This window comes from Strix aluco, chromosome 4 (genome assembly GCF_031877795.1).
Source record: "Strix aluco isolate bStrAlu1 chromosome 4, bStrAlu1.hap1, whole genome shotgun sequence".
Taxonomy (NCBI): Eukaryota; Metazoa; Chordata; class Aves; order Strigiformes; family Strigidae; genus Strix; species Strix aluco.
In genome coordinates, this window is record NC_133934.1 from 107,347,306 (window position 1) to 107,371,302 (window position 23,997).

Here is a 23,997-nt window from a genome sequence, read left to right on the forward strand (position 1 = left end):
AAGGCAGACTAAATGTCATTTTGTCTGCTTTACCATCATCTAATCTGCAGGGCAGACTAGTCCTGCAGACTAAATTAATCTGCTACAATTTCTAGGATGGAGGAGATTTGGAGGAAGGTAAGGACAGTACTGTTGCAGTCCTTCTATGCCAAAACTCTTCACATCTCCAGTGGGAATCAGACTTTGGTGCTGCATTGTGGCAACAGCAGTTCCGTCATCACCTCTATGAATGACAGATACTTCCCGTTCTCTCTGAGACAGCTGGCCTCTTATGAGCACTTTAGACAAAGCTAAAGATACAAGACTTTGACATATATTGTTTATCAATAATTTTCATGAGAAAAACTCATCTGTCATCTCTCCTACCCATTTGTGTCAGTCATTTAGCAACAGAATTGCTGTTGCCACATCTGGCCATGTTGCCTCCTGATTCAGGAGCCTCCTCTCACTGTCAGAAGTTGCCAGGGTCTCTGTTGCCAGCCGTTATACTAGTCTAAGCTGAAAAATTGTCTTTTCTCCCTCCTACTTTGACATTTGTCCTTCCTTTGCTGTGATGCATTATTTAGTGCTGTGTGGTAAATATACAACTTTATGAGCTATTTCACAACACAGATGTGTTTTACTATCACATTGTGCAAACTTCTATATCTGGAAGTGAGAAATGGGGGGTTAAGTACAGACTGTCCTGGGAAACAGTGATTCTGGAAAGGTTCCATGAGGCTTGTAAGAGAGAAGCAGCTTAGCATGAATTTCTTGTGCTATGAAGTAACAGCCTCGTGCAGCCCATCGATGTAAAAGTAGGGACATGGTGAACTCTGGGGGGACTCCGTGTTGCCCTGGCGTTCAAGTTTCTAAAGCAATGCTGGAAGATAGAAGAGGGTTAGAAGACTACAAAGATAATATAAGGCTACTGTTAATTGGAAGTGTAGGGGAAATACAGTAAGTAAATTTGTTTGTGGTGAAGTTTTAAGAGGTAAATGTTATATTGCCAGATTAGAATCAGGTGAACTCCCATTTATCTGTCCTTACTGTCAATTACATTACAAGGAGAAATGATCTGAGTGAGCAAATTAAAACATTTAGCATGTTTTGCCCATTACAAAAAGATTAAAAGATTTGACAATGTGTACCTGTACAAGTTAGAAATGCGAGATCTGAAGGTACTTTTTAATCCCACAGAGGAAGGCAAAACAAGAGCCGGTGACTGGAAGTGGAAAGTAGGGAAATTCAAATGAGAAATTAGGCAGAAAAATTTAACAATGAGAGTGATTAACCTTTGGAAAACTGGGATGTGCTCACTTTTCAATCCCTTGTTATCTTCTAATCAAAGCTGCAGTCTCTTGGGAAGAACTGCTTTCATTATTACAAGATCTGCTTTGGGCAAGCCTGAGCAGTCAGGGCCCATACAGGAATAGCCAGGTGAAACTTAATGTCCCACAATATATACAGCATCAGACAAGAACAGTTAACATTCTTTTCTGAATTGATCATCTCTGTGCATCTTCATGTATCTCTTCTAGTTCTGGACTTTTTCTGAAACAGACCTGGTAATCGTTCTGAGATCCTTAAACACATTTTCCCCGAATATAAATCTGTCTCTTAAGAAAGAAGGATTAATTCTTATTTGTTTTTACCACGATATTTTTTGCTGAATATTTCTGGACAATAATGCTATCAGGTTTCCACATACATCTCTTTTCACAAAAATGATCATGCCAAAATGATCCTTTCTACGGTGAGTAAAGAGTTCAGGCTCTGTGGAGTACTTAATCCTTGGCATGGCTGCCAGCAGAGATGTTTTTTAGTTTGATGCGAATACCTCAACTGGTTTTGAGAACATGTATCTGATGCATTCCAAGGAGTCTTTTGGGGTAGATTTAGGCTGTTAAATCCTCTGCACCTTTTTTATCTACTTCAGCACTTTTCACATTTGCAAATGCAGAATTAAATGGTTCATGAAATATCTTGTAACAAATGAAGATGACAATACAAAGTAATGGAATAAGCTATTGTTAATATCAGATATCTGTATGCCTAAGAGTTGCTGCACATTGTGGGATAAAAATGATCAAAATAAATTACACTTCTTAACTCAAGGGATAAATTACACCACAGGTAAGATGCTAAACAGTGAAAAAGAAGATATTTACGTAGATGGAAAGGTTCAGCCACATCAGCAACCCCTGCACTTCAGATTCCCTTAGGGGTTACAGGCAGCATTCAGAAGGAATAATTATAGCTGTGGGAAAAAGATCAGAAGGTCTATTAGTGCTTTTGTAAAATCTTTAAATTCTTCAAGCCATGTCTGTATTCTTTCGAATGACTGAAAGGGAGGCTGGTTTGATTTCTATTATTTGTTGTACTTTGTAGAAAAGTAAACTTTTTCAGATAGGCAAAAATGATCTTGTGTACTTCTGTAACACCTTCCAGACTCCAGGGTGTTTTGCCAATATTTTGGAAGCATTCCACTCCCAGCTGGTAAACATCTTTTCACACAGGACATGGTGGGCCACTGACACTTCCCAACGACCTGCAAGTGGAGTATCCTTTAGCGGCCAACAGCTTTAGCAAACAATGTAAAGGGGATTTTTTGCCAACAGAAATTATAAGAGAGAGGTATGGAGGTGGTCTGCAATTGTCTAAACTGATATTGGGCAACAAGGTTGAGCAAAGGCCTTGAAGGAGCAAAATAGTAGTAGAAGTGGGCTTTGCAGGTCACCTAAAGCACAGCTCTCCAAGCAGCACATTACTTTCTGTTATCACATTCGGACATTGGTCACTACTGACTTGAAGGGACTGAATGACCTGTGGCACTAGGCAAGTTTCTTTCGAGAGATGTCTTATCCAAATATTGTCTCTGTACAGCATGATTGGTAAGAAGATCCTATTCTAAAATTTGATGTCTCCCAGAGTCAGCTCTGAGCTTTCCATTGCTGATATAAAGGCAAAACCTGCCAATCTCCATTTAAAGCTGGACCAAGAATGTGGGTGGGTTTGGTCTAGCAAGAGACCTGTGGGAGTATGTTAAGCTATCTTCTGGAATTAGTTCCAGGTAGGTTGTTTTGCTTCCGGTCTTCCATGTTGATTTGCACATCTGTCAACCCTTATACAGAGGTATTTGTAATATTTTTTTCTGGTGACCTGAACTAACCGGAAAAGAATCAGAAAATATTTCAGAAGTACAGATCTCTAGCAACAGAGATCCCATCAGCTAGATCTTCAACTGGTATGAATTGGCATTGCTACAATGACTTTTAGAGCTGAACTTGTTAATAGCAGCAGAAGATGGATCTGCCTCAATATTTGTGTTACTGACCATCCACACAATGGCAGAACAGATCAGAAGAGTGAAGAAAAACCTGCTGGGTCAAGCTGTTCTTCCCACTGCACTGGTAGCAATTTCTCCCCACACCTTTTCATGTCTCCTTGTTAAGCTAGTTCTCTGGGTCCACAAAATCATAGGATCACCTGGTTTCTGGGACTGTTTTGATCTCTTTTCCCATGCTTCCTCCTGTACATGAGGAATGTCTGGTATAAGTGAGACTTTCCCGATATCCTTCCATGTTCTTCATTAAAGTGAATCTAAAAAAGAGGTTGATTCTCAGTAGGGAGGGTTGATACTGACCTCCTGTCCTCTTTTCAGGCAGTCTGGCTGCTCTTCCCGCTCTGTGCTTGGGACAGAGAGGCCTGAATCTTTTGAGTTTGTTTCTGCATTTCATGAGATTCACACCTGGGATGCAAATGTCTTCAACAAGAATGAAAAGGAAACGCTTTTCGCTTTTCATCTTTCACAGCAATTTGGGGTAATCTGAGATTTAATTTATTCACCAGTTGAAAGGGAAAGGGAAAATCAAGCCAGCATCTTTCTTTCGAGCCAAGCTCTTTCTTGCGTACCCCGTGCAGGCTCACACAAAAGAGCTCTGATCACTCTAACTAGGTGCTTGTTCTAATTATAGAAAGATTTAGCGTTGGTTACATAATTGCCCGCTGCACATTGGCACACGGCATTGTTATACTACAAAAGCCTCTTTTTTCCCCCCCCTTTCTGCAGCAGACCCAGCGTCAGCCTGTTTAACTGAGAGCTGCAAGGAACAGAATTAATCTCAAGCAACCTGCCACAGCTTTTCCAGGAGAGGCCAGCAAAAATCAGATAGTGACCTGCTCTCTTTGCTGGGAGCGTTGCCAACACATGTGATCTTGCAGTTAAAGCAGGGGATTGAAAGCCTGGGCCACAGTCTTAAGCATCCTGGGTAGAAGCAGTGAGCTGTGATCAGGAATCAGTGGTTGTGCTGAAGTTACAGTCTCTATTTTGGGTTTTTATATGCAGTAGTGCAGTAGCTTTAAATGGATACCCTGCTATTATGCCCAGTATCGGCCTGAGCCATGGAGGTCATGAATTTGCAAACACAAAAATCTATAGGAAAACTTCCACAGACTCTAGTAAATACAGAAGTAATAGATCTTTTCCCCATATTTCTAAGCTTATTTTATTCTGTGATTTGGAGTGGTTATTTCATGTCCCCACACTCATTTCTCTCTCATTTTCCCAGTAGTACATCACATGCACATCTCTGTGACTTTTTATTTTATTCCTCTTTTAACATCACCCTCTAAGCTGTAAAGCTTCCTTCTAACAGATAGTCTTTCCTACACAATTTGTAATGGTCCAAGACTGAGCTGGGATGCTTCACTGCTCCCCCATCAGTTCGAAAGCTCCCATCTGTCCAAGGAGGGAAAGAAGCTTATGGGATTGTAGCCAGTTTTGCCATCATATGGCTGATGCAGCAACTGGCCATGTGGGCCCTGTATCCACAGTGTGCTGGCAGGGTAGTCACCCTTAACTCTGCTCTTCATAATTTGTAGCTGATTTGCTTCTTAGAGATAATGTTTAGCAGGAAGCCCACATTGTGCAGGCATTTATGTTAATATCTGCTGTAGGGGACAAGTAGGGAAAACAAAAGTGAAGTGAAGCCAGATGGAAACAAAAGGGGTACCCAGCAAATATTCCCAATATTGTGTTGATCTTTTAGGAAAATCTTTAGTATACCATTGTCCCACAGCCGAGGAGAAGGTGGACAGGTTACCTTTACAGCATTTTCTGCTGGGGCTTGGATGAAAAACCTGTTCATCCTGGAAGAGATGCTGGTCATCAGGACCTTTCCCTGAACACAGTGTCCTGGTTTATTACTTCTAGAAGCTGAGACCTTTTGCTTCAAGTGTTTCTAGATCCCTTTTTTCCCTCTCTCTACCTTTTTGGGTGCAACTGTATCCCTCCAAATGTGAACGGAAAGGCAATGTGGTGATGCTTTTCCTGGATTTCTTTCAGTGTTTCCAGAATCCTGCTGGAAACAGTAACTCTCAAAGAGTTATTAAGATCCTTTCGGTCTCATTCTGGTTTTGGTCTCTGGCATCCTTTTAAAGTATTAAGGATTAATTGTGGTAGCTGTGTCCTTAACTTTGTCCCAAATACTTCCAATTTTCCACTATGGGTTCCCAGGTGTTACTGAATTGCAGGTTCTCTTTATCAGAAAGATATTGACTGGAAACAACATTGAGTTTCCTTCTTTTCACAATGGGAGAAAAGTTCAATCAGAAATGCTAAGTTTCCAGTGGGTGACTATCAAGTTAGGTATTTGCTCCAGGGAATATGAATCTCTTACAATATTTATGACAATTCAGCAGCGTTTTTTCATTCTCTGCTCTCTTTTATTGTAATCTTTATTGCAAGAAGACTTTGGTGAAGAGATTGGTTTTGCATTGAACCTTGAATACGATAAAATTTATTATAATTTTCATTTCTTATGGTAAGGAGATAAAGGTTAGCTGCAGAGAAAGCTGCTTTTTTTTTTTTTTTTTTTTTTTTTTTTTTTTCCATTCTGCAATTATTTTCCTTGTTGCCAACAGCTCTTATTCTTGATGAACATGGTTGTTTTACTGGATCATTTTCTTGGATGGAGAACAGCAGTTTCTGAGATATTTATGATACACATCTCTTTGGTCTTTGGAATTATACCCTTAAATATAAGCTGATCTTAGGCAGCCATGTGTGCATTTCACTGAATTATAAAAGCTAAGTATAGCTGCATAGTTTGTGCTATCAGATTACGCTGCTTGAGAATCTGACCACAGGATGGACAACATTGTTCTGTGTTCAACAGCAGCAGGACAATGTTCGACTCCATTGCCAGAAGCCCTCTGGTGAGAGCACTTCCTCAGCACCGGGAGCATGTGTTGCAGTAGCCAGACTCACAAAGTAGAATGTTCATAGTGCCCTGGTCAAACCCACACCCTTCACTACAGAGCAGTTCTGATTTCTAGTTGATAAAAGCATCGGTGTCCCTCCAGCACCTCTCACAGGTGTAGAAAACTAGGGCTCTGATATCTGAGTTTGGTATTTCTACCTTCTCTCCTGATTTCTGATATATGTATGTATATATGCTTACAGATATATGTACCTTCTCTCTGCTGCAGGGCTTTCAGTGAGAAAACGTTGAAAACCAATTGAAATATCACGAAGTCTTAAGACTTTTCCAAGAACGCAGAAGGTGGCTGTTCGGGCAGCCGTGCCAGGTTGGGAGACCCACTGATAAAGGGGAGATTGGGTTACCCCGTTTTGCACTGGACTGGAGGGTGCTGCCCTTGCACCTCCTCTTTTGCAGTTAGGATGTGGGAGCGGCGCGCACCCCTGCACCGGGGGCACAGGCGTTAAAGCAGCCCCGGGGCCGCCGGTGCGCAGCGCCCTCCCGGCTGCCCTCCCGCCGCCCCGCGGTGGGCTCGCCCAGGGGCCGCCCCTTGCAGTCCCGCGGCGCCCCCGCCGCTCCGAGCGGCCGCGGCCGGACACTGCACTTCCCAGCATGCCGCGCGGGGCAGGGCCGTACCATGTGCGAGGCGGGGGGGGGGGAGGAGGCGGCTGAACGCGCGGGAGTTGAAGTGCCGCCGTGCCGGCGAGGCGGTAAGTGCCGGCTCCGTGGGCTGGCGGAGGCGTCGACGCGGTGCCGGAGGCTGTGGAGGGTCCGGCGGGGCGGGACCCGGCCCTTCGCTGCTCTCTCGGCCCTCGCCGCGGCATCGGGCGCCTCGTCCCGGTTCGGCTCCTCCGCGCCCCGGCTGGTGCCGGTGGACGCGGGGGTCGGGGCCCAGGGAGCGGTTGCCCGGCGCAGGCCCCGGCCCCGGGGGTGGAGGCTCGGCTGCCGCAGAGCTCGGTGGGGCCGGGGGTGTTTCTGAAGGCGGGAGCGGCGGGGGGCGCGGGCGCTGCTCTGGGAGGCACGGCAGGGCTCGGCACGGCGGGGCACGGCGCGCCCGGAGGAGAACCGAAAGCAGCCGCGTCCTTCACGGGTAGAGCTCGGGCCGCGCTGCTGTGGCGGCGGCGGGCGCGGGGGGGCGGGTCGGCCTCGCCGGGTCTTTGCTGCGGCCCCGGGGACGTTGTCCCCGCTGTCCTGGGGGTGGCCAGCGCTCCCTGCCGCTCCTCGGGCCTCGGGGCAGCGCGATCTCCCGGGCAGCGCTGCCGCGCCGGGGCACAGGCCTGGGCAGGTGGCGGCGGTGGGCCCCGAGGGAGTCACCTCCCGGGCTCCGGGGGAGAACCGGTAACCGCCCGTCCGTCCCCGCTCCCCCGAGCCCTGGGAGTCGGAGAGGCGGGGCGCCCCGCTGTGAGGAGAGGGAACCCTTCGTGTGTGAAGTGTGAAAGTCAAAGGAGCCAGCTCACCTAGGCGAAAGCAGAGCTGAAGGTGATCCATCAACGCAGGCCTTAATAACGAGAGGCAGTGACATCCTGAGGCATATTTCACAGCTGACAGGGTCTTTAAGATACCCCTAGGGGTGTTGGAATGGCTCATTTACATGGAAAAAGCTCCTCGACACCTTATGCAAAACTTTGAAAGACAATTGATTTCTAACAATTCCATTTCTGCACCTTATATTGGAGGGGTTTTAATTCTTCCCTTTTTATTGGTACAACGCGTTGAGCATGAAAACAGGAACTTTATTGCTGAAGAGCTCAGCTGCTCTGTCTGTTTATTTGCTACCTAAAGTTCCCATCTTCTGTTCGTGACGTACAGCTGGCGGGTATGGCAATAGATGTGATGTCACGAACTGCAGATTATAGCTTCAGGTAGGAATAAGATGCAAGAACAGATGGACTTGCATGCTGCTTTCAAGCAAATGTTCTTTCAGTAATAAAGAAAGTGAAGGAAAAAATAAAGGGAGGCATATCTTCTGTGTTAAAAAAAGTCACTGTTTGCACCTTTCACTTTCCAATAAATGAAATTTTACAGAAGCGTACAAGGAGCAGAAATGGTTTAATTAAAACATGTTGCAGAAAATGTTTTTTGAAGGTGACAGAGGATACAAGAGATTTCTGTACAAAAGAGATCAGTCTTCCAGGAAGAAGCCCTGAAATTTCTAGAATTTCAGTGAGACAAGGGGAGGAGGGCAGCTTTTTTTTTGGGAAGCGTGTGTTCATTTGGCTGTAGTCAAGGGTCCAGGTTTATTTTCTCTTGAATTTGATCGTAGGTTTGAAGGAGTCCTGATCAGCCAGCTACCCCTTCTGTCTGGTGCTGACAGAGTATGTCTCAGCTTTTCTGCCTCAAAGTTACCTAGGGCTTGTAGGGAAAGAAAAGGAAATAATAATGTTTAGCTAAGATTCTTGCACAGAGGTCTCTTGTGTTATACTAGCCTATTTTGCCAATTGTGTTCTTGTGAACTGTTTTTTAAAAGCTTGACCTGTATCACTGCATGTATTTTTTGGTCACAAGACTTCTGAGAGAAAAAGCACGAGCCAGACTGACCCCACTAAAGGTTCACAGTGAGAAGTAGGAAAGTTTCTCCATCTAGTCTAAGAGTGGGAGGATTAGTGGACTCGTGATGGGGTAAAAGCCCACACTCTGTCAAGGGTGCTCTTGAGAGCTTACAGAGTAGGTGAACCATGCCACTTGATTCGTGGTATAAGCAGAAAGAATGGCCAATCATATTTTCTATCCAATACCAGCCAAATAAAAGAAGAGGAATTCTTTTTTCAGGTCTGAATCCTCTAAAGTGATATAATGAATCATAGTATATGTATCACATGTAATGAATTACATGCTTACACTGCTTTATATCCTGTAAGCAATGAAGTAGTGTTCCAAAGTGCCTAGTGTGGGAAATGTGTTTGTTCCCCACCCTTGCCTTCCAGAGAAGAAGTGAGTGAGAAATGTCCCATCCCAGACCTGGGCTGTGCCTGTGACAGAGCCAGGATTAGGCTGTTTATTCCTGCAGGTGTCCATTCTGCCACTGCCGCCCTGCCTGGCACTTGAATGGGATGGCGATGATGAGAAAAATCTCGCTTGGTCACTCTGATCCGGTCCCCCATCCCCTGCGTTGCATGCGGCTGTCTGCCACTGGCTGCTGGAGTTGCACGCAAGCTCCAGGGATGCATTGGTGCTTCCTCCACCACTCATCAGCAGTGAGGCACTTTCATAACTAGTCTGGCAGAATTTTCAACAGGTGTTGGGTGCTCTTGATGTTGCAAGAGCTCTTTTTAAACCCTGCATTTTTATATCCTGTTTTATCCCCTTGCAATCTGCCTATGCTGTGATATCTTCAAAACATTTACATTGAAGAGGCGGCCTGTTGCAGTGGTCAGAAATGACTTTTGGTGAGCTTGTGTTCCCTTCTCTCTGGCTACCCGTTTCTCCTTGTGAAGCCTTTGGGACCATGAACAAATGTTTTGTTGCAAGTGCACAAGGTCTAGCAGTGAATTACTTCTGTGTTTGTGGCCCAAAGTAGGAATAGCAATGGAGTCAGAGCAGAACAGCTTAAATTTAGTTGCTCTGTGATTGCTTGAGCTCTTGGCTGGGGGCAGTGCTAGCAATGCATCATTAGCAAAGGAGCAATTAAAACTTGGATTGTCAGGTCCCTTGGGGCTGTAGGCATCAGTTCACTACATCCTTCTCAGATGTTACAGTTGCTGTTTTGTGTCCCAGCAGGGTTCATCAGTCATGGCACGAAGGGCCTTGAAACTTGCCTCATTGGCAGCAGCTGCTTCTGGCATCTATCTGTATGGAAACAAGTTCCTGGATCCCAATGATTTTGGAGTTGTTCGTGTGGGCCGAGCCATTGCCACAGTAAGTTTCACCCTAATAATGTGCAGAAAGATTCCTAGGTGGGTAAGGGAATTTGAGTTCACAAGAACTTGGGATTTCCTGCATTCCCTCTCTGCATTTCCAGTTGGCAGCTGGCTCCGGGAGTCAGAAGATCAATAGGGAGCTCTGCAAATTGTTGATGCAGTGGGGAGAAAAGAGGTGAAAGCATATAAGGAATAGACCTGTCGTTTGCACGTTTTGGAAAGAAACAGAGGTCCTGGGCTGCAGAGAACTGTCTCTGCTTCCCCGGATAGGGTGGGACCTTCAGAGCAAGGGCTCACTTTGGGCCCACATCTTCATCAGCCACCCTTCAAGGTCAGTCACCCAGGTACAGTGTCCTGCTGCCTTTAACAGTGACCTAGTTCAAACCATCTTGTCTGCATATGCCATTTTTAACATTGGAATGTTTTGTTTTAAGGATCATGGTTGTTGTATTGATGTGCCATGGTAGCCATTGCCCTGTGACCCTTAGTATGAGAGATTTGGGGAGAGGAGGGCAGGTGTTTTGAGGATCATTCTCAAAGCGAGAGTAAAGTGAGATGGGAGATGATGTACTTCTGAGATTGGATTGGTTTCCAGATTCGTAAAATAAATGCTACATCTGCCTAGCATCGCTGCTGTTTCACCCTTGTGTTGATCACTGCTCCAGAAAACCTGAGAGTGGAGACTGCCAGCCAAACAGGTTGCTGCCTTCTCCTTGAGGATATTGACCGATGAATCCATGAGCAGCCAGGAACAAGGAGACCAGAGACTCTGGAGGGAGTATCAGTCTCCCTGTACCTCACTTGCATTATACATCTGTCACTTCAGGCCACGATCTCCATCATTTACAGACCCCCAGTGGTAAGCAGCTGTCTGTCTGCATATTCTATGACTTTTAAGGACTTCATTAATGAGTTTTACAGGGAATCGGCTCCTGAGGGCAGATGCAATAAGAAACAAGCTCTGTGGGTTGGCTGTGCCATTTATATGTGGAAGCTGCACCATGAACTATTGTGAAAAGCGAGTGTTTATTTTGAAAGGGTGAGGGCAGAAATACAAACTGTAATCTTTCCTTCTTACTTCCTAAGTGCTAAGCTTCATGCTCTGTCCCTGACCATAAGGCAGCGCAGCCTGGTGGCAGGGAACAGGTGTGTCCCTTTTATGGCAGAGGAAACTGAGGCACGGAGAACACTTATTATGGCTGGAGAGGAATCTGCTATTCCTCCCCACAGCTTATTATGGCTGGAGGGGAATCTGCTGTTCAGGCTATTTGGGCTGTCCAATCAGCCCTTGAGTTCTGCCTGCTTGACCAGTGTTTCTCAGTCTTTCTTCAAGCCAGTGATTTTGTGGCTATCTTCTGGCAAAAATAAGTGAAAGTGTGCAGTGATGAAGCTGTGCAGTTGGTCTGTGTTTTGAGTGATGGTGAGAGATGAGTTTCCTGATGAATAGGGAGTAGGGGAAAGGAGATTTTCTTTGCTTTAGATACTGGCAAATCTAAAGACACGCTTGACTTTCATGTCCTCTGCATTTAGGAAAGTCACAAATCATGGGCTGTAAAGCACTTCACTGGCCTTGCTCTTAAATGCATTAGAGTGTTCTGCACCTGTAGCTGCAAGCAGTGACCCCCAAAACCAAGCAACTAATGGTCAGTCTTCTGTAGGTGACGGCAGCGTGTATTTATATCTGTGTGTCTGTATACTTTTCAAACAAGAATTTTCTGTATCTTTTTAAATTATGTGTTCCCTCTGATATGTAGGACTGCATATGGTTAGGTTGCTTCTGAGAGATTCTTTAGTCCTGCTGCATTGGTGACCTCTGTCTTCTCAGTTTGGGGTCTGCTCCTTGTTGGAAAGTCAGAGGTCATATCTCATCTGAGCACTGGCAGCCCGAACTGCTCTCATTCCTTAGCCGTGGACTGCTTAAGCCAGTAGAGAAATTAGACATGTTCATTTCTAAGAAGCTCAGCTTCTTGGGCTTGTTCTTTTTGTAAATGAAAGCTGAGACTCTGTAGCAAACAAGGGACTTTGGGTATTGGTGGCTTCTACATGGACCTAAAGCGTCTGTCCTTCAATGTAGCCGTGCCCACACTTCTTACCTGCGGTTTGATTCAATCATTGGACTATAGCCAGGCAAAAGCAAGCTGTAATTAAGAGGCTGTAATTCTTAAGAGCTAAGTTGAGCAGCAGCAGACACAAAAATTTAAGACAAGTTATGGTGTGGCAAACAAAACAAAACAAAAGCCTGGAGAAAAGAACACGTGGAGGTCAAGAAACTTAAAGCAGAACTACAGGACTCCGGACAGATTTCATCTGAGTTTGATTAGAAAGATTTGAGCCTGCTTGTACTTTAAGCATACTGGTTCAGTGGTCCTTTGCAGACTTTCCTAAGAAACTTGATGAAGTGCGTTAGCAGAAAATTTCTTCTTGAAGTTTAGAAAACTGGCTCTTGCTTATGTGTGGGTAGACAACGATTCAGAGGGAACATTGTGTCGTGACTTGGTAAGATTTGAGGATAGTTTTAGGAGTGGTGGAAGAGCATAAGGTGTTGAGAATTCACTGATACAAAGTGAAAGCCCAAGTCTTTGGGACATTTAACACTGGACTGGATACCAGATCAGTTAAAGAAGTATTCTGACATTTGTAAGGGGAGGGACTGATTAATCTTCTAGATCTTTTTATGTCTCTGAGATTCAGTCTCACACTGTAACATGAATGACAGACAGCACTAGTCTTGCATGAGAATGAAGTTAGTGGCGTGAACAGCGTCACGGTTCAGACAGTTTCTATGTTCTGGTAAAATTAGAAACCTGGCAGAGCAGTTGTGCGTTTGCCATATTTCTCTGAGGGTATCCCAGTTGTTTTGGGTATGTGGAAGGAACATTCTGTGCAGTAACTGGAATACATCTCAGGCACTAGCAGGGATTTGGCAATGTCAGAGTTGCCTATCAGGATCATCATAATACTAATTCAGTGTTTAAGATTACGATGTAATTAGCAACTGCTTAATTAATTCCCTCTTCCTCTGTAATACAGACCAATCTGTTAGCTGCTGCTTTTCAAGTTGGAGGTGATAATTACCCTCGTGGACCAGAGATAAAATAAGAACTAACTCAAGACTTCATGCAAGGCTGATTTGAACCTTCCTCCACTTCAAAGTTGTTCTTTGAGGTTGTGAAGATGCTTTGAAAAAATTTTCTTCTGAATGGGTCTTTGTGTATCTGTGCAGCTCCTGAGTTCACCAGAGACAAGAGAGCCTGAAAAGCCAGAAAAAAAAAGTTGCTGTTCTCAGTTTCCAATTTGGAAAACAGGAAACGTGAGAAACCTTACCTCCATAAGGAGGGAATGTGTCTGTTTGTAACTGATTCCCAGCTGAGTCTCCTGTTGGATGTGTCTCTGAACTTTTGACTGTTTCCCTGTTGTCAGCTCTGGTGACTTTGTCTCAAACTAGATTTGATTCCCTTGCCTCCCTGGCTTTCACGATACATCAGTTGTGCTTTATGCCCTTCCTAGGTGTGCTTGTGGTAAAAGATGGGGCTATTATCCTGTCCCAGAATTGGGGTCTTCAGTAGGGAGATTTTAGGAAATCTGACTTTAGATCTGAGTTATGCAAATGGTTCTTTGTGGCAAGGACCTTGAAGTTCAAATGGCAGGTTAGTGGACAGGCTCATCTAGATGTACATTCCCTTTTCTCCCTCCAAGTAAACTTAATAAACATGACCTGTATGTTTCTGTCCACTTGCTGGTGTTCTGACTGTGGAAAGAGAGAAACTTTAGTCATAGGATAAAATTGTGAAATATGTTGCATCTATTTTCAGAAATCATTAAGGCACTAATTTCATTGTCTGTGGCTATGTCTAGCTAACAAGCTTTAGCTGGATCCCCAGCTGAAATTGTTGTTTTGTAATTGGGTATCTGACCCTTTGGCCCTCTAGTCCTTTGTGCACTTGAATATCCCCAAAAGTACTGCTGCTTGTGCTAAAGGTGAGCTTGTCTTCAGTCACTTTGCTTCCTTTTGAGCCATCTACCCAGACTGAGCTCAGTGTGCACCAGTGTGGTTAGGCAGGTTGGAGGTGTGAAGATGAAGTGTGGGATAACTGATGGGGCACAAACAGGGTCTGCATGGCCTCTATTACTAGCAGTAGACCTTATTGTGGATGGTTGACTGAGAATGGGAGTCTACTGTGCAAGGTGCTGTACAGAGATTATGAAAATGCTTTGAGCTTCGAAAAGAAGATAGTATAGGAGTGCTAAGTGTTGCTTATTTTTAATAGCTGCATGTCAATGAGGTCCCTGCACTGCTTTCTATAAATGTTCATTGAAACTGAAATAATTTAATTTCTTATAAGTCTGTTACCATAAACTTCACTGTGGAACCTAAACTGTGTAAGATACATACATTCTCCTTAATAGAAATTTTGTTGTTTTGATAACTGCAGAGCTTGCTCAACATTTCTGGTTTCATTTGCAGACGGCAGTTATCACCTATGACTACCTTACCTCTCTTCGGAGTGTCCCATACGGATCAGAGGAGTATGACTTCCTCAAATCACAGGTAGGTGATAGCACTGGACTGTGTTCCTTGGAAACTGCAAGGCACAGGTGTGTTGCCAAAGCCATTGCTGTAAAGCAAACTATCAAGCTGTCAGCTTAATAATTCAGTATGCCTTCTACCAACTGTACTGCATGTTAGATAAGATTCTTGCAGGACCTGTATTGCCCAATAGAGAAGGTCCCTTGTCAAGAGTAGCCACATGCAACCAGTGCTCACTTATGTCCATTAGAGATTCAAGTCCTCAGTGTATGGGGTAAGATGCATTTGGGCTCTGTCACCTGTTCTCTGCTGCCCAGACTGGATGTGTGGAGGTCAGATGCTGAGAGGGGCCTGGCAGTGGTTTCTTATCCTGCTTATTGCTTGGTAATGGCCATAATATGAAGGCTGAGAGTTTTAAGTAAAAGGAGTGTGTTGGAGGAGAAATAATAGGGATGAATCAGGCTTGCAGATCCCTGAAGAAATAAGAATTGGGCAAAGAAATGTACATCTCATTGCAAAACACACTGTTGTGTTTTGCTATCAGTAATTAACATGAATAGAAAAAGCATTTCTAGTGAGAAGGAAGATAAGCACCCCTATTGCTCCTCTCAGGCTTGTGCTGCACCTTTCATTCCAGCCTACAGCCCTATAATACCTTGAGCTGTGAGTGACGCCGAGTTTTAGTTGAGCGCATGTGGTATATGTAGCCAGGGTATCTCTGCTATTCCAGCTCAAGGCCTCTCTGGAGTGGGAAATATGGCTTGTGCCAAATTAGGCCAGTCTGCATAGTATGTTTGAAGTAAGGTCTTTGACCTCATTTTTCTTCTTAGTGCATATAGGATTTAGGCCACTGGTGCTGTTGTAATGCATGGGGTGGTGCTCTCCAAGGACTCTCAGACTGGAGGGACTCTGAAGCTGGAAACAGTGGTGGGCCAGGTAGAAATCAGTGACATCGGACTCCAGCATGCTTTAGTATTCTTTTGGCAGAAAATCCACGTGATCAGTGTGGTCTTAGAGTATTTGGGATAGTTTGCAGAGTGGCTTCCTTGGGCTTGTTCTCACCCTCTCCTGTCTAAAGATGCTAAGCTCTTCTGTTGTAGCTCCCCATCCCAGGTGAGTGGCACTGATGCCCTGACATAAACTGGAGATAGGTGTGTTGGATTCTGGAGCTTCACCTTCCATCTGCCCACGTCTCTGCCATGTGCCTTTGAAACCTGGTTTGCAGAAGGGCTGCTTGTAGCTTTCTTGAGCGACACCCAAGTTATGGAGTTACCAGTGCTTGGACAGCTTGTCATTTGGCAGCAGTTTGCAGCAGCCCTTGCAAATTCCTGACCTTTTGCTGTGTCTCTCCATGGCTTCATTAACCTCTGTCATGCAGGTTTTGATGGTTTGTCAATTCATGCCCCAGGCAGCCAGAAAGGGCTGGCGCTGCACAGAGCTGTGCTCTCCCTGCTTGGCAAACAAGACTAGCTGAGTCAGCCTCTGCGTGTGGCAGAGCCAGTGGCAAGTACAGCATGTCAGCATGACACGAGCACTCTGGCATGGCCAGCACTAGCCCTTGGCTGCATAAGGGGAATGAGCTGGGAGATAGGAGAAAGTGGGCGCAGGCATGGCATGTCCTGTTGTTGGCAGGTGTTATGGAGGGCCACCACTGAGCCTGACAGTGACAGCACTTGTGGGTTCCTCAGCAACATACCTGTACTGCTTGTGCTAGCAAAGCATCTGTTTGGCATGGGAGAATTTTTTGGGCCTGGGCAATCACATGCCAAACCCTTTATCTCAGTGCAGCTCTAAGTGGATGAAAACCATGTCTTTACCATCTTGCAGCTCTTATAACACTCTGTGGAAGCTGATTTTGTTGGTCTCAGACTAGCTCAGAATGACTTTTAAGAAGTTGCCCCATTGGAGTTGGTACTAAAGATTAGTCGCTGGACAGGACCAAGGGGATGTGAATGCCCCTCCCAAGTAAGTGTTGTGTGTGAAGGATGCTTATCCAGATGTTGCTTCTACTAGCCTCTCTCCTGGATAGATCTCTGGTGTTCTCAGCCATTCATTGTACTCTCTGTGCTTTCTGTTCTTCCAGTGAGGCCATCTTAAGCTCCTCTTCATATGCTGAGAGTTTGGAATTTTCTTTTAAGCTTATGTATGAATTGATTACTGATTTCCAACCTCACTTTTGGTGCTGTGCCTAGAAGAGAGATTCTGTGAGGCAGGAATTTGGTGACCCTGGGACTGTGGATAGTGCCAGCAGGTCTGGATGCAGCTGCTGTGTCTCTGTCTCTGGTGAGGTTGTGCTGCGTGTGTGTCTGGAATGGGTTTGCAGCTGGGAGTGGAAAAACACTTTTTCTGTTCATCTCCTCCTTGTACTCAGCATACTGGTGAGTGCTACTCCAGTGCAAATAATGCTCAACTTGCTCTCTATGCATTCCCAGTTAGCCATTAAACTGGAGCCTCTAAATTACCCATGGCCACAGATCAGAGATGGGAAGCCTCAGTAGTAGCACCAGTCCCTGAGCCTGCTGGGGCCAAACAGGGACATAGTCATTAGGAAACAATTAAATGCAATGCAGATTAAGAAGGAAATGGGTTCCCCAGGGGCTTTTAGCCAGGTTCCTGCCTAGCTCTAAGGAATTCTCTTCAATCTTACTCTATTTTTCTGTCCCTCATGGAGCACTCTTGATGCTAATGCTCTCAGCCTTTCCGTTCTCAGCACCTTTTTATGGCCAGCAGATTGAGGGTGTTTCACCACTTTCTGTGAGGCAGGAAACAGTATCTGGAAATTCACTGTGTGTCCCTGGGGTTGGTTTGCTTCTCTTTGCTTCTGCCCTCAGCCAGGAGATAGGAGAATCCACTTTCCTGATACTGCGTATCTTTTTGATTCCTGCCCCTTCCAGAGAGAAACCTGCTTAAGTGGTCAGGCTTATGTCCGTCCCAGTGGTTGCTTCATCTCACCACTGGTGGCTTGACCATGAAGGTAATGATCTTTCTCCTGAGTTAAGGATCCTTTTCTGGGGTGTCTGCCCTTTTCCTGCATTTGGTGATAATGCCAGTGTGCTGATGTCAAGGCCAGTGGTAGCCATGGTTAGCCCCAAGACATTGGATATCTGTAGGTCTAGTGTCAGGAGCATTAGGGGTGATATGAACTTTCTTCACTTCATGTCTGTTTCATTAAATGACTCTGGCCATCTTTGCACAGGTAAGCTTGGCCATTTCTTCCGGTTTCTGCCCCTGCTTGTAATGGGTCAGAGGAGGAAGGAGGGCAGCCTGCTCAGTCAGTGCCATTTCTTTGCCTATTGCTTTCTCAACAGTGCATTTTATTCTGTAGAGGGCTGCATTTCTCTAACATTCTTTTGCTTCCTTGAGTGTTTGCCTCCTTCCATGTTTGTGTCCTCAGTCTCAAGTCAGCCTGCTCTGTGACATCCATTGTAGCACCTGAATGTCTTGGTTGACGCTTCCTATAGTGCTGCATCAATTTCTGTTGATCTTGCTGTCAGTCAGGAGGTGTCTCACAACATGCAGTTTAAGGGCTGGCATCAATGGGATTCTGAATTGTTCTTAGTGTAGTAAGAGGATTGCAATGGGTTGGTCATCTTGCAGATTTCAGCCAAAGTGGCCACAGTTGAAAATCTTGAGCAGGGAATTTTTGTGTCATTTTCCTCTGTAAGACAAAAGGTTACTGTTGTGAATGTGGGTAGAGGTATTTTTTTTAATGGAAAGGAGATAGCAAGGAGAAAAAGGATCTGTGGTCAAGGTGTCTCGGGAGACAGTGGGAATCCATTGTTGAATTAACTTTGTTGGCCACAGAATTGCCTTGTCAGGGAAAAGCCATTTGGGAGGTTAATTATCTTTCCTCCTTTTGAGAGCAGAATGAGGATATTCTCCTCATCCAAACTCCTGGTTATTGGGCTGTCAGTATCTGGGCAAATATTTGGAAGGTGTAACCTTGTGCCATCGTTATACAAAATACAATTTCTTGCTCCTTGGAGGCTATTCCTGGCGTTTGTTGTGTTTGCTTCTCATGGTGGGATGGGTGTTTTCAAAATGAGCTGTCTCACTGTGAAGTTGCTTGACTGAAGGATCCTGGAAAGAAAATGGGTGGGTGTATGTATGTGTGTGTTTTTCAGAAATAACCTATAGTTTCTGGATAGTTCAGACCAACGAAATAGCCGGTGTCTTTGGACTTCCCTCATGATTCAGTAACACTGTGTGCCTTGAATAATAGGAAGTGATGTCTAAAATAGTTTCTTCACGATGGAGGTGGACTGCATCTGCAGAGAGAAATCCCCAGGAGCTCTCCATGGCATTCCTTCAAAAAGGCAACTATGAATGGGGACTATGGGCTGTTGTACACCACAGCCAGTCTGTGTAGTGGTGGCTGTCTTTGCTTGTGCTTCATTCAACCTCTGATGAACTGGAGTGAGAAGAAGCAAATGAACTTCCCTATGAGACACGGAATAGCCATTAGGTGGCAGTGACTTTCTGTTGCCAAGCTAAATGGGAACCAGTAATAGAGAGGTGAAGAGCTTCACAGCGCATCCACAGTCCCTGATCTGATCATGTTTGGTTGCTCTATTATGTGCTCCCCAGGATATCTCTTCATCTAAAAGGCATGGTCTACGCTAATGCAGTCTAAAAAAGCTACTAGCAGGGCCAGCTGGTGGCTTGATGACTCTACATTTGAGCACGGCTGTCTAGCAAACTTCCTGCCAACACATAAAGCATGAAAGCTTTGCACTGAAAACACATAACAAGCTGTAAAATAAATCTTATAATTATAAGACACTTCCTTTTCCTCCTTCTGCTTTCTAGAGTGGTGTCAGCTGAACATTATGGCCACAGCATCTCTAGATTTTAATTTTGTAGCATTAGGAAAGTCCTTTATTTTGGGGATGCGTGCCTATGAAACAAGATGTTTTCAGTCCTCAGCAGTGATTTATTCAGAGAAATGGGCCATCTCACTGTGACATTTTAGGAGGAGGAAGAAGGAGAGAAGCGAGAAGAAAGAGGCAATGCCTCATTTATTGCACTTTTCCTGTCTGTGCACCCTCATCTCTGAAGTGCTTCACTCCCGGAGCATGAGTGTGAAGTGTCAGGCACACCACTTGCCCAAGGGGTCCTGCATTTTGCACCTCCCCAGCAGGAAACTCTGTGCCTTGGGAGCATTTAACCTTCTCTCCTCCAGGTGGGGCTATGTCATTTGAATCCCTGTAGACCTCATTACTTTGCTTCCTTATAGCTGCTGAAGAGGTACATAATAGCCAGAGGAATATCTGAAGAATATCTCAACCGGTACAGTGAGGAAACCATTAGGAAGCCCTTGAATGATGTAGACTGCAAGGAGCCTGCACCTTGATGACCACTATAAAAAGAGCAAATGGAAAGTGAAGAAATAATCCTGTTTTATTTAGTTTTTGGACTATGCCTAGAGTCCCAGTGTGAAATGAACATTCAGCAGTGCAAAGTCAAGAGATATGGCAAGAGATGATATCTCCTCTGAAGAGCGATTTATGTATTTGCCTAGATTTTTACCCTAGATATGCGTGGTGCAAATAGATATGAACACGGTATTTCTCAGAGGGTTGAAGGTCTGTGTAAAGAGGGAAGGAAAGAAAAAGCAGAAATTGCTTAGGATGCCACTGTAAGTAACTTAAGATTGGTTCTAATGACTTTGGTTCAGGCTCTAATTAGGGATGTTTTCTTAATGAAGGACTGTGTATCCTTGAACTACTGGTCAGTTTATATGATTTGGTTGTGGGAGACCACCTGTAAAATCAGTAGAGCTGAGAGGTAGCCAGTGCTTTACCTGTTTTAAGAATAGGAAGAGAGCTGGCTTGAAAATTGAAATAATCTTATCTGAGACTAGGAAAAATAGATACCTAGAAGATTCGCTTGGGGATAGAGACACATCAGTACTTCCAACGGCAAACTAGGCTTCTCAAATGTTTTTGTTTGTCCTTTGAGCCCTTAACAAGACCCATATTGTGGATTCTGTTGCCTTTTTTAAGGTTACTGTAGTCAGCTTGCAATGAAGGACCCCAAATTAGGAGTACAGAGATGTAAAAACAGGAATGAAAAGACTAGCATGGCGTGCAGAGGATATTTCATGTATCAGGCCAGGTTGGAGTTTCAGAGCAGGACTGAATACTGTAGATTGGCTCTGCTAAACCAGTGACCTTAACGCATCCTCCCCAAAGTGTATCTGATAAAAGAATGTGCTGGAGGACAGCACACAATTATCTTACCTGTCAAGCTAGTGTCTTTATTTAGTGCGTTAAGTCAGTGTTGAGGGAATTGCTATGGTGGGTGGTATCTTGCAAAAACTTCTCTGGATTTCTTGGCAATGTTGAAGGTGTCTTAGTGGGTTCCAGGCAAACCCCTTTACCTATGTGGGGGCCACCCTGTTTGCATACTTGAGGGAAAGGTGTCTCTGAAAGGAACTCTGCTGTCTTCATGCATCGGGTGCCCCAGGACCAGGCAGGACTCTGCTAGGCTGAGGAAGCCCAGGGGACTAGGAAAAAAGGAAGCTATGTTTCTCTTGCATTGGAGCAGTTTTAGTCTAGAACAAAACAAAATGTAAATTTCGGTGCCAGGTTTGGAAGCTACCCCTTTATTTACTAGCGTGTTCAGGTGCTCTGCCTAGAAATCTGCTTATGTGAGCACGTGTCTGCATTTTTGTACATCTGGACAGGCACATCTGTCTGCCTGTAGGCATGTGCCTGTGTGTTCAGGTGTGAGTGCTTTTGTTGAAGTAGCCACTTTGAAGACAGAGTCAAAGGTTCAAAGATGGCTTTGGAGGAGGGAATCCAAGGTGGTAATCACATTCACTGCTAGCCTAGTTAAGCCTACTTTTGGTCCCATAGAACTGGTTTGTTTTTTTTTTTTTTTTCTTGTCTCTTTTTTGACTTGAGAGTCCTGTCTCAGTGGCTGCAAATTCTGCTGATGATGCACCATTCAGAGCAGCTTTCCGCTCCTTCCTCTGCAGCAGCATCATCTTGGCAGGTCTGACACCAGTAACAACTTGTTTTTGTCAGTGTACTGAGCTGATGTGACTTGGAAGGGGCCCACAGGGAGCAGATAAACATAGTGACAAGGGTCATCTTTGTACAGCCTCCACTCTGTTCCTAGCTCCACTTTAACAGTGAATCTGCATGAGCTTGCAGACATGCATGCATACACACATGCACAGTGCTTTATGAAATGCCTCCTGCTAAGCCTGGATCTGCTTACTGTCTTGCCAGTTTTGCTGAATTGGAAGGTAAATTCACTGAAAAGGTCACTAGCAGAATTGCTTTTCAAAAAAACCCAGCTCCTAAAATGTCTTCACTGCCCCTGCAATCTCTGTTTGAAAATGTACTCATTTTGAGTTGCCTGTGAACTCTGTAACTGTGGCAGCCTGTTTGTTATTGTAGGGTTGCTCTGAACGGAAGTTGTTTTTTACGGGATTGCCGAAGGGCAGCAGGCTTTGCACTCCCATTTGTTTATCATAGGACTGTTGTGTGAAGAGAAGTGTGAAGATACACTTTGCTCCCTCGGGCCCTTTCCTTTTCGTTCAGAGTCAGGCAGCACAGCTGGGCATTTCCAGAGCTTAGCAGGAGCTGTTTCATCTCTGCAGTGCCCTGGTATCGCCTCTTCTGACTCTCTTCCTCTCCAGGACAACTTCCCTGCTTCTATTTCTTGCAGTAAGCTGAGGTTTTGCTGTGGCAGTCTGAATTGGGAGTTATTTGCTGCCAATATATGGAGTGGTGATCCTTGACTGGGGAACATTGTTATAATGAAATGATGGCTCTTGAGCGATGGAGAGTGAGAAACAGCAAGGCTGTTAGCTGGAACCGTGCTTTCCTCTCTGTGAGCTGGTGCTTGTACTGGGCTGTTGTGCTTGAAGACAAGAGGTGTCTGCAACCTGATGCATGTGAAGGGCTCCAAGAGCTCTATCAGCTCCTGCTTCCCTGACCAGAAGGGTTAGATCCACTGCAACTTTCCTCGACATCCATTGGCCCCAGAGGCCACAGGCTAGGGACTGAGTCTGTACCAGGAGTGAGGGTGATGTTTGATTCTTTTGAACCTGTGTTTTAATTTTAGGGTAGCAAGTGCTTGGTAATGTGGTTGAGGACTGAGCAAAATGCAGGCAGAAGCAGCTTCACGGATGCATCTCTCCTGGTATATCCCCGTCTGAACGCATGCAGCTTCCCGCACTAGCCCTGCACAGCTGACCTCTCTGTTGGCTTGTGCTGCCATCCTGTACCAGACCTGAATCAGCTTCCTGCTCTCCTGATTCTCCTGCAGCCTGCCCCAGCTCTGCCCTTACCTCTCCCCACTGACGCCTCAGCCCTGGCAGCAACCTCCCTGGCCCCCGTCATGCTGCCAGCAGATTTGATACGGATTTACCCCACCCAGCCTTGCACCGATTAGTAGCTCATGTGGCAAAGATTTGCCACAATCTTAATTTTCTGAGAAAATGGAGACCCAGTGCTGGGTGGATGCATTGCCAGCCCCAGGCAGGACAGCTCTCCCAGGCTATGGCTTTGCACACCTGTGTCAATGGCGGCTGAGCCGGCAGGTTTCCCCTTCCCAGTCCCTTTCTGGAGTAGGATTCCCAGCCCTGGCAGACTTTGGTCTTTACCTGGAGAGACACTGTGTGTATCTTAGCTTAATTCCTGGAAATCTCACTCCAGAAACAGGCAGATGTCAGGTTCTGTAACATGCTGAAATCAAATGAACTCAAAGCCCAAGGAACTCTTCCACTCAGAAACAGCCTAAAACCCCATTATATTTCATATTAATATTGAAAGATTAATGCAGGCATGCAATTTTTATTTGAGGAATACTAAATTTAAATAAAGCAACAACAAAGAAGTCAAGCTCTGTCCCTTTGCAAAATCTTTGAAATGGTGGGATGTATGTGTAGCTAATGAAGGAAAGTTCCTTTAAATTAAAGAAGAAGCAGTGTATAGATAAGACCACTTCCCCACACAACCCCCATCCCCATGGCTGATGCCCCTCCTTCCACCTGCATTGCTCAACAAATTTCATCTCAAGAGGGGAAATGAATTTTCAGTTGCAACATGCCTAGTAATTAACCACACTGTAATTCTGATGTGCAGTGCTGTCACCCACCATCGGGTGGGAGTGGAAAAGGCACTGCATTTTGTTGATGGTTGAACATTTGTTTTCCTCATCATTTTGACACCAGAGGTAATTGCCATTCCTGAAGTATTCTCTCGCTACCATTACAAAGCAACTGTTAGGGACAAATTAATTATGAAGAATCTCGTTATGACAGATTAATAGGCCAACAGAGGAGATTTCTTTTTCTTCTTTCAGGCAACTGAATAGTAAAATCTAACAGCTCCTGTATAACTGCTAGAAACAT

The 23,997-nt window shown here is 45.1% G+C and overlaps 1 protein-coding gene across 7 annotated transcripts in view; it reads left to right on the forward strand.

The window, feature by feature from the left end:
- Positions 1–6,903: 6,903 nt before the first annotated feature.
- Positions 6,904–23,997, forward strand: part of ADCK1 (aarF domain containing kinase 1) — an 81,885-nt gene continuing 64,791 nt past the window's right edge. For 4 of the 7 annotated variants that reach the window (XM_074824840.1, XM_074824844.1, XM_074824846.1 and 1 more), the window contains exons 1-3: positions 6,904–6,952; positions 9,960–10,097; positions 14,565–14,648. In XM_074824840.1, coding sequence (XP_074680941.1) covers positions 9,972–10,097; positions 14,565–14,648 — 210 coding nt within the window. In that variant the 5' untranslated portion in view covers positions 6,904–6,952; positions 9,960–9,971. Of the gene's footprint in view, positions 6,953–7,149; positions 7,333–9,956; positions 10,098–14,564; positions 14,649–23,997 lie in introns of those variants that run through there. The other 3 variants (XM_074824841.1, XM_074824843.1, XM_074824842.1) reach the window with 3 other exon arrangements.